Here is a 16,915-nt window from a genome sequence, read left to right as displayed (position 1 = left end):
AAAAAAAAAAAAAAAAAAAAAAGCTAATAAATAGTTGAAAAAAAATATTCATTGAGCGTATATTATAAACAGCTCCCTTTACCGGAATCCGTTTGGGTGGGATAAGACTGATATGCAAATAGTTTAGGTTCCTTTGCAATGTCCAAAATGAGCTAAAACTACTTCGAGACCTGAGCAGTACATAACGACTGCGCAATCCGTTTGGGTGGTTGTTCATTCTCTGTGTTCTTTTGCGATCTGTTTTAATTCAATTTATTCATCTATTTATTTGATATATTATGGATTTTGCACAGGCTGGGAAGATACAGGTAAATATGAGATGCTTGACAAAGGCCTTAAGGGGTCGCAACGTTGCCGTTTGTTTCTTGGTTCTAATAAAATTGCCTTTGCTTTGGAATTCATTCTGAGTTAGATGGTAAACTCTGTCCTTGATAAGATTACTAGTGAATAACTATTTTCATGTCGGCGTATAATATCTGATCTACGTTACTGTTTGACCTCCCTAATAAAGTATATTCCTAATAGCACATTCATTCATGCTGATGTTTACCTTGCTAAAATGTGTCCTGTGGTTTGGCTGTGTTGCAGTGTTTATTGTTGAGTTACATATCTAACATATCCAAACACAAAGGCTGCAAGCTGGGTGCTCCCCACTGATTCTGGGATCAAACCGAGAGGCAGAGTCAGGGAGACAGATTGTAACACCACAATGAACCCAATAAAGTGAATGAACAGAACTGAACGTGGAGTCAATGTGAATTTTATTGAATAGCCTCAATAGTCAAACTAGAAATATCGCTGACTTGAAGATTGTTTTCCTTATTATTATTATTATTATTATTATTATTATTATTATTATTATGATATTTATATAGCGCCAACGGATTTCGTAGCGCTGTACAATGGGTGGACTAACAGACATGTAGTTGTAACCAGACAAGTTGGACGCGCAGGAACAGAGGGGTTGAGAGCCCTGCTCAATGAGCTTACATGCTAGAGGGAGTGGGGTAAAATGACACAAAAAGTATGGGAAGTATTAGGGAAGGAGATTGATAGTATAATATTCAATGAAGACTCAGTGTGGGGTTTTGGAGCCATTAACAGTTTAAGTGACTGTAAGCTCGTTTGAGCAGAACCCTCTTCAACCTATCATTCCTGTAAGTTATCTTATAATTGTCCTATTTATAGTTAAATCCCCCCTCTTATAATATTGTAAAGAGCTGCGGAATCTGTTGGCGCTATATAAATGGCAATAATAATAACAATAATAATAATTGATACGCTTTTGTGAAAAAGAGTTTTTAATGATTTTTTGAAGGAGTGCAGACTGGGTGAGCATCTAACAGAAAAGGGAAGTGATTTCCACAGAAAAGGTGCAGCCCTCGAAAAATCTTGAAGGTGAGCATCAGAGGTGGGAGTACGAATAGAGGATAGACGTAAGTCTTCAGCAGAGTATAAGGGCCTAGACGGGACATACTTGTGTATTGGGGAGGATAGATAGGTGGGAGCAACATTATGTAGAGATTTGAAAGCAAGAACCAGAATTTTATATTGAGCTCTATATTTTACAGGAAGCCAATGCAAATCTATTTTCCCTAAGTCAGTTTGGAGTGAGCAGACAGACTATCCTGGACATGTGATTGTCATTCATAGATTGTTAATTGTCTAATTTAACAATTTCCATTTCTCCATGACGTACAGAATTTCTGTCATTTGGAAAATGTGTCCTAGAATTTGCAAGTTTTTGACAATTATCCATATAGCCTGAATGCTAAAGCATCGACATTGAAAATCGAATTTTTAAGGAACAGGTATAATAAGCATGTGAGACCCATATCTCCATCTTTCTGGTATTTTTTATTTCGTAAACCTCAAATATATGCAGTGTGTAAACGTTATAAAACTGCCCACAAACTGATTCCTAACTTTCTATGGCAGACCTCATTGCCAAAAACATGAAGAGTTCTGTCCACTATTAGCTTGCACGGTGGTTTCATTCATGACTTTTCATAAACAAAACTACACTAAGAACAATGTGAGCATAAGGATCGCTTAGAACAGGGATAGGCAACCTTCGGCTCTCCAGATGTTGTGGACTACATCCCCCATAATGCTCTTACACACATAATGCTGGCAAAGCATCATGGGAGGTGTAGTCCAAAACATCTGGAGAGCCGAAGGTTCCCCACCCCTGGCTTAGAACTCTCCTCTACTTCCTGGTATCTGAAAAAAAGGTGCAAATTTGCTTAAAGCAAGTGATATTTTGAGTTCCATAACGTTTGTTTAATTTTGCATTTTTATTTTCATGCTCTACAAATCTATTCTGAAGTGTCTTGTAATCCATTTACAAGTGTCCATCGCTGTTATGCTTAGAACATTATATTTCCTAACTTTTTCTTTCATTTGAAACTCTGTTAAATTTGGGTAGTGTTTGAGTGGTGCAGGAATCAGAAAAGAGGATTTAGACTGTTAAGATATGTTCTCACACCTCACAACGTGTATTCAATGGCAGGTTACAATAAATGTAATTTATTTTAACACTCTCCAAATGCTTTCTGAAATAAATGATATACAGGCGGTTTACGATCTATTTTTTGATAAAGGCATTTTTTTTGGCGACAGGCCGCTTTCAGGGTATCTGATTAGTAGCCACAATGTGTTTCCAGTGCTAAGTTGCTAGCATGGGCGTTGAGAACATTTCAGACCACAAGGTCTGCTCGTTTCCTTTGGTTAAATAAAATATCGCTATTCTAAACACGCAAAGCTTAGGACAATAGCAGAGAAACTGATTTAAGAGGAAGTCTCAGTGCATGTGCTGTGTGCAGAGGCTTTGTATGTCGTGCAGATATAGACCCATGCAGAACAAGGCTGTTTTAATTGAAAACCTTCTCACCAGTTATTAGATTATCGTTTTTTAATCTTCTTTTGTGAGTTTTCTGGAAGCACAGTGGCTGAAACCACTGGCATTTGCGGTTAGGGTTTTGGCATTCAGTCTAGATGTATTAGCTTGATGGAGTTAAACGTGGAATTAAAGCCATGCTTCTCGACACTGCCATGCAGCAACGCCATGACTACAAGCAGGTTTAACAGTCCCACCAAGTAAATCAAGAGTGCTTAAAATTCACACTTCCCAACATTCCTGGATCTTGAGGGACTGTCTTGATTTGGGGGTCATCCCATTCCACATGTTCTTCTCTAGAGCCAGAGAAAAAGCTCTGCGTGAATGCATTATTAAACATGCTTGCACATCATGCATGGGATGTCCTAATTGGCCGACTGGCAGGACTGCAGTGCGCATGCATGCCAGGCTGCCAGGACCCTTTTTCTTTGATGTGCTAGATGCATTTCTTATTATTATATTTACCTTCAGAAGTTGCCTATATTTAATGTTTCTATAGTTTGTAACAGTATAATAGTATTCTAACAAATAAAAGTTATTAGAAGTTCGTGGCTGCTTAATCCTGCACTGTGCGACAAATTCTACATAACCACCCCTCACCTTATCCTGTGCCACCATTGTTTTTCTTAAGCTGACCAAGTTTCTTTTTTTAATGGCAATTAACCCTTGAAAATACCCCATGATTCTCTATGTGTCAGCCAGATATGGCCTTTGATATTTAGCTTTTCTGATGCAAAATATTAATTCTTCTGACCTGTAGCTTAGACATGGAACCATGGACCACAGTAGTTTCTCGTTAACATTTTCAATAGTTTGTTTCTTAGTTTTTGGTTTTTTTTACATATTCCCACATCAAAATTGTAACCCACTGCAAACTATGTTAACTTAGCATAAATTTCAATAATAATAATAATAATAATAACAGTAATTTTCTTATAGTGTTCATTACTTGCTTTCTGTAAGACTTTTTGGGGGCTTCCTGCAGTGGCAATAACTGGAATCCTGATTTTACATAGAGTGTCATGTCACATGAAAACCAGTTAAAGAAAACATTACTGTCACCCCATTTCATCCCAGTCTGCTCACAGGGTTATATTATGCAGACCGCGTAGGCCTTAATTAAATTATATGTAGTTTATACATCATTAACAGACTACATAATGTCTACACAGGGTCTGACTGCAAGTCTTAAGGTATTTACCATGGTCTCTGTATTTATCATGAATGGAAAGATTTAGATCACAGTCTGTAGTCTATATAGAATGGTTGAGAATCCCAGTTGCTAATTTCCTTTACTGTACTTGGATAATGAACAGTAAATTCAGTTCATTACTTTAGCTTGTCTTTAGAATCAAACAAAAGCTGCCCATCTGATCTTGGGCATGATTTGTACTGAGCATCATCATCGAATTCAAAGATCTGATTGGCTGCCTTGGTTTTTACCAGTAACTCGTACTGAAGGTTTTTTTGAAAATGTTGATACAATTCAAAAATAGCTACCTTCATGCTGAGCCGCCAAGGGATCTTCATGTGGACATTATAGCTAAATTTACCATAGCTTGACTAGATAAAAATAATAGTAATGCAAAAAACTATAACAAATAAATAAAAAATACATTATAGATTAATGCCAGGCATGTTGAGGGTTAAGTGTCACTTTAATATTGACACCTATTACTAACATGAAATTGCAGAGTTCATTTCCCTTGTTAGAACAATCTAGTACACCAAGCATGTCAAACTCGAGGCCCACAATGAATATCTCTGCGGCCCAGCAAGACGTGAGTTTGAGACAGTGGCGTACACACAACCCATGGGGCCCCGGTGCCAAAACTGACCCTTTAATGGTGATAATCATAAGATTAAGGATTACTGTTCTTCAGGTTGAGACTTTGACTGCTGGAGTTTGAAGGATTATTTACAAAGTTCTCTCTATGTCTTCTGTAAACCAATCAGATTGATGATATTAGAGCTGTAGTAACTGTTATACAGTGTGCATCACTCGGTGCTGCCCCCCCCCCCTACTCCTGCAAGGCATTTCCTGTGTTAGAGGCTGTTAGTGACAGATGGGAAGTGATCCCTGTCACTAAGTGTCAGTATCAGTTTAGCGTAATTACATTCTCCCTTGTGTCCTTCTTTGTCTGTCCTGAATATCGAGAATGATCCTTTTAACACGTATTTTTGCCTTGTGATGCCCTATGCCCAAAGAAGTTTAAAAGTGAAGGAAATTCGTGCCATGAGACACTGATTCTTGCATTGGCAGCCCACCGTGCATAACTAGTGACTTTGCCAAAGCTTAAAGAAATTGGCAGTGGGATTTGTACAAAGTCACGATTTTTACAGGCAAAGGTATCTTGAGTTGATTTGACTCATAAATCAACACGTTACATCATTTTTTTCTTAAATTGTCCCACTTGCAAAGGGGTTTTTCTAACATGTGAAAAAAAACTAAATGGAGGCACCATATGTTAGAATAATTCGGGAACAAATTGCGTGGGGTGTTATGGGTATTTGCACCAAATCATTTTACATGTAACTAGATGCAGTTGTACAGAACTGAATGGGTCATTTGTAGGATGGAGAATAGGCAACTCCTTGAGAATGCCTGAATTTTACAAACCCAGTTGGAGACGCTGTGATTTTAGGTGCTGAAACATTTTGATTCAATTCAGTTGTGAAAAAAACATGTGACAGCAGATATTTGGCCCACATAGTCCGACCAATTTTCTAAATACTTTCATTAGCCCCTGGCCTTATCTTATAGTTAGGATAGCCTTATGTCTATCCCACGCATGCTTAAACTCCTTCAATGTGTTAACCTCTACCACTTCAGCTGGAAGGCTATTCCATGCGTCCACTACCCTCTCTGTAAAGTAATACTTCCTGAAATTATCTTTACACCTTTGCCCCTTTAATTTAAGACCATGTCCTCTTGTTGTGGTCGTTTTAGGACATGAAGGGTCTCGTGTGCCCAAACAATCTACCGTTCATTCAAGATGCCAATATCATGACATAGGAAAGTGTGCATATCCGAACGAAATGTTCCATAAGCAATGCAAACTGTTTAAATTACCCTACCCATCCAAACCGATGCGATCGGTGCTTGTAGCGTTGGGGAATCTAATGGCATTGCAAATGATCGTAATAAATCAAAACCCTTCGCAATCAAAATGCAATTAGACCGAAGACATTAGACATTAGGGTGAACAAATGGACTTTTATTGTAATCCAATCAACACTTTTAAACTCGTACTTTTAGTGACTGCTTAATATACTTTTAGGACAATCTGTTTAGGGCCCATTTTATAGATAAATGCTGTGGTAAAAAATGTTGTAAAAAAAAAAAGGTTTCACCCCTGCTGTATGAAAGAAATGATTTTTATTTTGTGGTTCAGCGTATGCCATTGATATAGCTGTATAACATGATATACTGCTTCTACTTCATAAATCAATATTAATGTGTAATATAAATGTGCCTTCTCGTAAAAGCTACCCTGCACTTACAGAAATAGGGGAGACTCTAAAGCTTAGCCTCCCAGATTAATAAAATTACTGACAAAATCTACACGTTGCCTTGTTTAAACTGAATCTATTGAAGGCTAAACTCTGGCACAATTGATTTATTTTAATGGCTTGCAGAATTCTGAGACATATTTATTTAAAGGCAGCTTTGGTGCATATTCTTTCACCCAATGGCTACTTTATTATATATACCTCGTTAGTGCAAATCTCTAATGCAGGGGTGTCCAAGCTTTTTTCAAAGAGGGCCAGATTTAATGAAGTGAACATGCGTGAGGGCCGACCATTTTGCCTGACATTCTTTCAAACATTTTGAACTATTTCATGCAAAATTTATTGCAAACGGCATGCTTTTCATTTCATCTCTTTATTCTGTCTCTCTTTTATTCTGTCCCTTCATTCTGCCCCTTCATTCTCTGCCCCTTCCCTCTTTTATTCTGCCCCTTCATTCTGCCCCTTCATTCTCTGCCCCTTCCCTCTTCTATTCTGCCCCTTCTCTCCTTTATTCTGTCCCTTCATTCTGCCCCTTCATTCTCTGCCTCCAGGGAGAAGGAACCTAATCCTGCAACGTCGAGGTCCAAGAGATCCCGCGACATCCAAGAGATCGCGAGAACGCAGACTGAGGACGAGCAGTGAGTGCACTCAGGACCGCGGCGTTCAAAGGGATCCTGAGCAGCGCTCAGGGATTCACTGGGGGCCACAACAGATAGATTAGCCAAATTACCTGTGGGGCCGTATTAAACCAGAACGCGGGCCGCAATTGGCCTGCAGGCTGGACTTTGGACATGACTGCTCTAATGATTCGTATGACGGCAACTCAATGCATAAAAGCATGTAGAAGTGGTCCAGAGGTTCAGTTATTGTTCAAACTACAGCAAAATAGGATGGGATTGAAATAGTTACTATAACACTATTGACTGAAGTGGTCATGGTGGTTGGAGTGTTCCTTTAAGTGACTTCAACTGTCGAATAGTTGTTGGTGCCAAATGTGTAATATTTCAGAAACTGCTGATCTCATATGATTTTCACACTCTGTAGTCTGTAAAGTTTAAAGAGAATAATGCAAAATAAATAAATAAATAATAAACAAATTTAACGAGTTTGCGGCCCTTGTGGGTTTTTCAGCACCCCCTTTAATCCACTAAAAAAAAATTCTAGTTTTTCTGGGGTCAAAAGCGTATACTACCCAGCTTGAGTGTTTTGCAGCTTCTTCTACTAAAAGTAGACTGTAAGCAGTTCACAGATTCTTGTAGATATAGCATTTAGCTATTTAGTATGAACCTGTATAGCTATACTCTTTTCGAACTTCTTTTAATGCTGAGCTCTTTATTATGATTTTAAAATGGCTGTCAGACACACATCACGACAAACCAATCTTCAAGGACGACCAAACGTCCACAATTTATAGCTTATTCAGTTCTATTCAATGAGGATGTTGATAAATCAGAGATAAAATCAGAGATCTAATTAGATTCGTTGGAAAAGAACCAGATAATATTATTAACTACATTTATTGTCTACTTCTTGTTTTTTGTGTATTGAAGCGTGGAGTTCTGAGAGAAACTTCTGTATTTTTTAGGCTTTCAGATGTTTGCAACAAAATTGTCGGATAAGAAAATCTGCAACAGTTGCTTTCGTGCGATTAGTTACTTGTATCTCTGTTATATGTGGATATGTAGGAAAACGTTAGACAGTCATTCGCGTGGACTGATTCTCCATAGTATACAATAAAAACCAGTCGATATCCTGAACTAACTTTTTGATTTGGTTTAGACATTTGTGAGAAATGTTGACATATTTCTCCAAGCCATGGATTGTATTATCTCGGGCAGAAGTATCTCACCTTACTTAAACAATTCAGTCTCAATTTCTGCTAATATTTACATCAGTTGTATCACAAAACTTTTGTGAGTATTTTTTTTTTAGGTATACCAGAACTTTGACGCATAACTGAATAAAAGAACAATCAGCCAATCGTGCAATAACAACTTTTATAAACAATGCTGTCACATTCAAAGATGTGTTGTTGTTTGGCAAAATGTTAATATGTGTTAGATGCATGATGTAAGTGGCTTTAATCATGGTGTGATTGTCAAAGCCTGGATGTGCTGGGTCCAGCAGAGCACATTGAGTTTTACATAGGCCGGTATGTCCCGGGAGTACAGTTCTCTTATTGATGAGAGAGACCTGAGAAATCATCAGACAAGTTCAAGCTATAGAAAGGACATATATAATGACTGTCACGGTTCTCACCTTGTTATCCAGACAGCCAGGCGTGGTCACCCCAGAAGTGCCCAACAGGAGATTTCAACCTGGGGCCTTCTGCATCCTAAGCCTGAGCCACTTCTGAACTTTGGTTCTAACCTTGTTTTCCTGGCATTGCCTGCAGCACTAGGGGGCTGGACATCACCATTCGCTCCTACCTGTCCATCTAAGTTCACCTGAGGCAGTTCACTCATTAGCTGGGCATAAAACACTGTCCCTCCCTGAGAACATTGTCAGTTCGTTGTTTCTCGTATCCTGTATACCTAAGACTGACTTGGCTTGTGACCCTTTCTGTTTTGATTATTCGTTATTGCCTGTTCGCTGCCTGCACTGACTTTTGGAACCATGTCTGACTACTCTTCTGGATTTGCCCTAGTCTGTTTCCATGTACCCGGTTATTATTCCTGCCTAAGCCCCCGTGCACAGATTCACAGCCCAGGTAGCTCCTTATCTGGTTACCGTGGGCTGTGTTTATCTGCAAGGGTGAGCAAACATCTCTGCACTTCGGACTACAAATAAGGTAAGCCGTGACATATCAAACTGACCATTATGGAGTCCGCAGAGATCTGTACACTGCTTACCCAGCAAGTGTCCAGCCAGGCCCAGACTGTTTCGGAGCTGCAGCGAGAAGTTTGATTTCTTAAAGGAACAGTACGCCCAGCCCCCGAACCTTCTTATTCTGTGCCGTTTGTTGTTATGCCAGAAAAATTCTACGGTAACCATGCATCCTTCCAGTGCTTTAAGGTGGATTGTGAAATTTTATTTTCCTCAAAGCCTCGGACATAAGCCAGTGACTTTATCATGGTCCGTGCGGCTATCAACCTGCTGTCTAGATAGTTCAAGACATGGTCACACCAGATGATGCTGGCTAAGAGTTATGTCCTTGACAGCTGGGGGTTCATGACTGCAATGGACTCGCAGTGCACGACTTCTAGAAAATCTGCTGCTCCAAGGTCTGCTCCACGTTTCAGAGTATCCAAGATTCCCAGAAACAGGGAGAACCAGTACCAACACCACACCTTCTTGTTGCCTCCTTATGATCCGGTTCCTAGGAAGTCTCCAGAGGTATCCTATATTCCTCTTAACTCTGAGGAACCTATGGAAATAGGACTAGTCCAGCTCAAAGTGACTGACTCATGAAGAAAGAGACCGGAGGAGAAGCCATGGCCTTTGTTTTTATTGTGGAGAAAGGGGTCACTTTATCTCTCATTGTCCTATTCGCCCACCTAGGCCTCCAGCTCTCCGATTGGCTACCACCTTTTGTCGTCCTATGAGCTCTGCATGCCAGCCTGTAAAACCTCAAAGATGCCAACATGCCTGTCCGTGCTTGGCCTCCATGAAAAATTCTCCATCTCTTGCTCCAGAGATGCCTGTACCTCCTCCTGAAGACACTCATGTTAAAACCTGTACCATCACCACTTCCTGTCTGCTCAAAGATCTACCTCCGGATTGTACCTATGCCTCTAATGGTATTAAAGTCCGCATAAAGCAGGGGTTCTCAACCCAGTCCTCAAGGACCCCTTACCAGTCCAGGATTTAGGGATTATCTGGGTGTGTCTAAGGTGTTTAGAAAAAGAAAAAAAAAACACCTTAGACACACCCAGGTAATCCCTAAGTCCTGGGTCCTTGAGGACTGGGTTGAGGACCCCTGGCATAAAGGATTTGGAAACGTTTGAAAAAGCATTACAAGCCGCAAACTCCATTCCTGTTGATGTACCTTAGGAGAAAAGTTCCTAGGATGTGCCTTCTGGAATCAAAATACTTACCACCTGCACCCGGATCCTCAAAGACCATGACGACTCTCCAGCGGTACCAGAAGCTGGTACTATGGGGCTCCTTGCTGTGAAGGAACCCCTCTCTGGGGACTCTGATATCGAGGAATGTTAATCTATGGATGGGGACTCCGACAGTGAGAAATACTACCTCTACCAAGAACCTGTTCACGCCCGCTGGGCATTCTTAAAGGGGGGGGAGTACTATCACGGTTCTCACCGTGCCATCTAGACAGCCAGGAGTGGTAGCCACTTCTGAACTTTGGTTATAACCTTGTTTTCCTGGCATTGCCTGCAGCACCAGGGGGCTGGACATCACCAGTGGCTTCTACCGGTCCATCTAAGTTCACCTGAGGCAGTTCACTCATTAGCTGGGCATAACACACTGCCCCTCCCTGAGAACAGTGTCAGTTCATTGTTTCTTGTATCCTGTTTCCTAAGACTGACTTGGCTTGTGACCCTTTCTGTTTTGATTATTCGTTATTGCCTTTTCGCTGCCTGCCCTGACTTTTGGAATCGTGTCTGACTACTCTTCTGGATTTGCCCTTGTCTGTTTCCATGTATCTGGTTTCTATTCCTGCCTACGCCCCCATGCACAGATTCACAGCCCAGGTAGCTCCTTATCTGGTTCCCGTGGGTTGTGTTTATCTGCAAGGGTGTGCAAACATGTCTGCACTTCGGACTCCAAATAAGGTAAGCCGTGACAATGACATTTTATTTGTAGGGGGACAAGGACATCTCTGAATCCTTGAATCAGACAGGTTTAGAAACAAACGACCGTGTGGATTGTAGCAATGCCAGCAAAGAACAGAAAGCTGAGGTTATTGGGGGAATGTGATCTCCATAATTAAAGAATTGAAAAAGGCGGATAAATCTCATAACGTGCATATATGTCCCCTTGGCATATTCAATAACCATACCCCAACAACCCAAAAAGACTCAGGCAGTGCTTATTTGGGAAACATTATCACAGCTTTAATGAACTATAAAGATTAACAAGTAAAAAACAAGGTCATTGTAAACATAACTTCATCACCCCAAGATACCGCCCTTTACAATTATACCCCGGACAATGACCGACTTGAACAATGAAGTTATACTACATTATAAACAATATAAATAACATAGAACACATAAACCACTGCCACTGATGGCATGATTTTCCAGATTTCACAATTGTAGAGGTATACCGAGATACCCCCACACACCCCAAGTTTGGCTTACCAACAAGCTCGAACCTACCAATACCATTTCAAAACCTAACTATTCTTACAAAACTATCCCACATGAAACCGAGCTAACCCCCAATTTTTCTATCTTTCCCCTGCCGCCTTGACCAGTTGTGAGACCAAAACGAGAGGGACGGTGGGACAACAACTGACAAGTGAGGATTAAATTAAGATGGCCCCTGACCTAAAATGGGCTCTTGATATATCCCCCATAATACCCTGCCCCCACTACACTCTTCCCTAATTACACTACCAACATTCTATGCCTGTCTCCTAGCAATGTCAAGGCCCGCTTCCCTTATTTACACTGGTCCATGGGCTACAATATCTATGTTTCTACAATATCTACAATTATACTACAATATCTATGTCACATTATATGTTTCTATGTAATATGTGCTGTGATGTGCAGATGTAAGGTCCCTGTTAGTATTGGTGTAAATTCGACTGGGGATTTACTGACATTAACTTAGCTCAGGAGAACCAATGGACTTCTGGCTCTCCTTGATGCAGAGAGGTGGCAGGGGTGGTGTCTGGTGATTACCAGGTAAGACAGATATCAAACCATTTTAACATTGTTTGAGTACCAACGATGGCAGGTTCCATGTCACTCCTGTATCGTAACCATTCCTGCGCACTGTAGTGGTTATGGTGCTTGGAGTGTTCCCTTAAATGAAAAGTGCCATCTGTTATTATTCGAAGAGCAAGGGTTATTAATAGTAATAAAAAAAATAAACGATGACAATCTTCCTTTAGGTTATATATGGCATGCAGTCTATAGTAATACTATGTACTTTGGAGATTACTAAACATAGACATAGTAGGCTCCTTCCTGTTGATGGGCTGAGACAGAGACGGGTTAAAATCTTTTTTATTTTCTTTCTCTTTTTTTGTTTTACTTTCCGTAAGGCAGTAACTAGGTCAAGGCTTTAATGAGAAGCAGACAATTCAGGTCTCCACCACAACAGGGGTACGATGCAGCCCAAAAGTGCAATTTACACCTATGGATTCTAGTGGATAAGTGGGAATGTGAAACAAATGCGTACAGCATCCGTTTTAGCTCTGCGTCTTCCCTGTATCCAGCAGGGGTGAGAAGTATGAGGGAGAAAAGGAGAGAAATTGGGTTCATTCACATAGTTACATAGTAATCAATGTTGACAATAGACCGAATTCTAGCGAGTGCACCATTTAAAACAAATCGTTTTATGACGAAAACACACTTTGAAGCAACAGCCCATTATGCCTACAGAGAGGCAAAATAAACATCCTTATTGGATCAGCAACCAATTCACAAACATATCAACTCTATTCTTGAATATTCTGTTTTTCCAAAAAAGTGTCCAGCCTTTTTAAAAAAAATATCTAGGGAATCTAACCAAACAACTTGTGTAGAGAATTACACATGTTTTACTGTAAAAAAAAAAAACTTGTACTCACTCGTATGATAAATAGGTAGGAATACGAGAAATATTTTCCAAACCAGTATTTCAAAAGATTTCGATTATTAGCGTTCCTTTATGCATTACCAACAGGCATACTTGGAAGCAATTTGCAGTTAGCAGTAAAGAAAGAGTTTGATGTTGATTTGTTTTAGGGAAACAACCGTTAGTTGGAAATTCCAATCTCAGATATCTATGACAATGCTGACTATGATAAGTGGGGCCGAATGATCTTTGCGAGAGGTATATCCTGAGCCAGATGATGGCAATTACAAAGTCCATGTGAGTTGCCTTCAGAAGAGAGCAGCTTTCTTTGAACTTGGGCACAGATCTAGCACACAGCCTGTCAGTTTATATTCAACTGTTTAAAAATGTCCATTGTCTTCTCCTCGCCTTGGACTTTAGATGGAAACCATACGTGGTCTGGTGGCCAGGTGCTCAAGAACCCACTATTTCTAACATTCTAGAAACTGAGCAAAGCTGTTTATGCTTTATTAACTCCTAAAATTTGCTGGAAAAGCTTTGAGATTTTCTCAGAAAATGCTTTTAAGATGTAGTTTTCAGCTGGCTCTATCACGATGGAGTCTTTGCATATTTTACAAAGACCCCCAATGGTGGCATTACAGCTTGGGATGACGTGGGATGGGGGTGCAGCGAAAGTGAGATATACTAACCTGATGCTGTCACCCGTGGAATTTTCGTACTTCAGCGCCTGGAGATTTGCTCATCAGGAGTCCACGTCAGTGCTGTGCGAGAGTACAACTCTGATGTCTACAGAGGACCCTGCGCAGCCTCAGGAGCCTCCATAGATATTGTATTAATAAAACTTGATGGTGGTAGTCCCGCCTTTTGCCAAGGGTAGGAAAAATACATTAGACAAAGTAGTAGCTAAATTGTCTTATGAAAACTTTTGACTGCGTTGGCCGTCTTTACAAGCATTTCATAATTATTTTATCTTTATGAAATGCTCAAATTTGTGGGGTAGGAGGTTGACACAGATTCGGTTATGGCATTCAAAATTGATAGAACACGATGTCCTAACTTTTAGATGTTGTAACCTAGGTATAATCACTTGCATTTACAGTATTGACTTTGATTTGTGTGATATGTGCTGTATTTTGCTGTCGATCTCCTTCACAATTCTCAATGGGGTAGAAATAGTATGTGAATCAAACTTCAGATTATAAAGCAGAGTTGTGGTCTACTCTGTGTATGAAAATAAATGTCCTACTAACATTTTCAGTATCTACGATTAAGGTTTTGGGTTTGTTTTATATTGTATACTTTTAGTTTTGTCCGAGTGTTAGGCTGTATAAGTATTCTGTATTTAGGATTTTATAAAATGTGATCTGACTCTTTAATTCCATTTTTTTTTTATTGTTGAATTGTAGAATGCACAATTTGTTTAAATACGTTGTTATTGTGTATTTCAGTCAATGTACTTTTTTTGTGATTTGCAAAGTAATGTTTTTAAGACTACTAAAATGTCTTAATAACAAATTCTGTCTATATTTAATACTAATTTTTATCCATTAAACTTCTGTAAAATGTTTTGCACTGAGACCATGTGGTTAAGGAAAGCTAGCACTTTAAAAAAAACTGCTGTTTGACACATCTAGATAATAATGTAGCAGTATCGGCACCAGAACAACATAACTAATGCTTTAACCACAAAGTCTTCAGTCTGTCACTTGCCAGCTCAGCTCTTCAGTCAGGAAGCCTCGGACAGAGGCGCCACTCAAAGGTTGCAAGTAACTCCTCATTCGCAAAACGGAGTGAAAAAAATATGTACATATATATATACTGGACATATGTTTGTTAATGGTTTAACCTCTTAAGGTAAACCAGTGCCCTCTAGGTACCATAGCAACTTCATTCCAATGAAGTTGTTGTGGTGCCTGGGTGTCAATTTAAGATTGGTATTTATTTAAAAGTAAACCTTCCTCTAAAAAAAATTATCTAGCGTTTTGGTTAATTTAAAGCTATTTTGTATATGAAATAGATACATTTTGTTCAGAATCAGTGTTTGTAAGCAAAGTAGATCAAATATGGATCCTCTATTATTTTATTTCTAACTGCTCTTTCGCTTCTTAAACAGGTGTGAAATAAATCAAAATGAGTGGTCTCGGGGACAGTTCCACTGATCCTGCGACTCAGGAGCGCAAGAGAAAGGCCTCGCCTGGTGACCTCATTCAGAAGTAAGTATCACCAATAGATGAACATATTGACTGTATGAGATACGTAAAAGAAAATAAACAGATCCTAGACCCATCCATGCAATCCTGGGTGCACAGCCTACCCCTACAGAGACTTAACTGCACCCTTTCACCTGCAGAGCCTTGTTCCTCCTCTGCATCACCTGTCTATGCCCTTCTTCTTGCAGAACATTTGGTGCCCCTGCTCCCCTTGCAGAGCTTTGTGCTGCATTTTTCCCCGCTGCAGAGTATCTGCGCAGAGCCTCATGCACCCCGTGTCACCGTTTACCAGAGAGGATTATGAGAATTTGTTGTTGCTGTGTAAATGGGATGATATCATGGTGATACAGTAAATGATCCGTGCCATGTATTCTGTGATGTGGAACTGCACTCACTCCCACTAATCTGAGCCAGGGTGCTTGCTGAGCCGGAATCAAACACCAGATTTCCAAACATTAGTAAAACAATAGGGGTCCAGGCACTCCCTGGTTCAAGACAGGCACTCCACCGAGAACCACAACAGCAAAGTCTCGACCCCTAAAGATCTTTGTCAACCTGACAAAGACCTTTTGGGGTCGAGACGTGGCTGTTGTGGTTCTCGGTGGAGTGCCTGTCTTGAACCAGGGAGTGCCTGGACCCCTATTGTTTTATGAATGTATTCTGTGATGTCAATAATGACTTTACGAGTATGAGATATTTGGAAGACAGATCCGCCAGGTTTTTCATGGTTGCCCTCCAGAAGCCACACTGTTATTGCATCCCAATCACCTCGTCGGCACTTTATCGAAGCTTTCCTCTGTCTCCTCATTTGGTGGGATATACATCTCGTAAATATGTAACATTAGTAAAATTTGGGGATTTAATATGGGTATCTCCAAAATCTCCTGCACAGATTAGATTTTTTTCTGCCTACATTTAGTCATGATACGCTTTTTCAAGGTATCCAGGTCTGCAGGGATTGTTGGTGCCCTTGGTCCTGAGGGGTTTCGAGATATTTACTGCATGGTCTGTAGACTGAGACTGGGCCCACTCTCCGAGAGCCAGATTATTCTCGTACCTTAGTGTGGTTCTAACTGCTGTGTTGGCCTTCTCTGAACTGCAAGACTGTGGCAAGCTTTCTCTCACTCTGTCAATATCTAGGATCTATTTTGCAGGACTTCTCTCAAATATCAGATTATGAATTCATTCTTCTCGTATTGGAGTCTATGTATCACTTAGTCATTCTCCCCTACATGATTTCTTAACTCCCAGCGTTGGCTTGGCTTTCCAGTAATAATAATAATATTATTACAGGGGGGATTCATTGGCTGACCGTAGTGAGTGGAATGGAGTATGAGGTGTCAGGAGTTCTAGCAGATATTGTGGGCCTTGATGGTTCAAGGTTTAAAGGTTAGCAGGTTTAAAGGTTAGTAGGCCAATTTTAAAATTTGTTCACCACTTAATTATAAGTTAATGCAGAGAGTAAGAACAGCTGTTCACGATCGAGTTTGATAGGCTAGTAGCCTGGTTGCAGCATGTTGTACGGTCTGTAGGCGATGGAGTTCTTTTTCATACTTAAATTGATATTTACCATTTGATTGACACAATTTACCAATTG

General features: G+C 40.1%; 1 protein-coding gene across 6 annotated transcripts in view; it reads left to right on the top strand.

Annotated features, from left to right (window-relative positions):
* Positions 1–16,915, top strand: part of NCOA1 (nuclear receptor coactivator 1) — a 456,420-nt gene that overhangs the window by 234,277 nt on the left and 205,228 nt on the right. For all 6 annotated transcript variants that reach the window (XM_063441994.1, XM_063441997.1, XM_063441996.1 and 3 more), the window contains exon 2: positions 15,222–15,321. In XM_063441994.1, coding sequence (XP_063298064.1) covers positions 15,239–15,321 — 83 coding nt within the window. In that variant the 5' untranslated portion in view covers positions 15,222–15,238. The remainder of the gene's footprint in view (positions 1–15,221; positions 15,322–16,915) is intronic.

This window comes from Pelobates fuscus, chromosome 2, assembly GCF_036172605.1.
Source record: "Pelobates fuscus isolate aPelFus1 chromosome 2, aPelFus1.pri, whole genome shotgun sequence".
NCBI classification, from domain to species: Eukaryota; Metazoa; Chordata; class Amphibia; order Anura; family Pelobatidae; genus Pelobates; species Pelobates fuscus.
The sequence above is the reverse complement of the archived record's forward strand: the minus strand, read 5'-3'. Positions and strand labels throughout refer to the sequence as shown.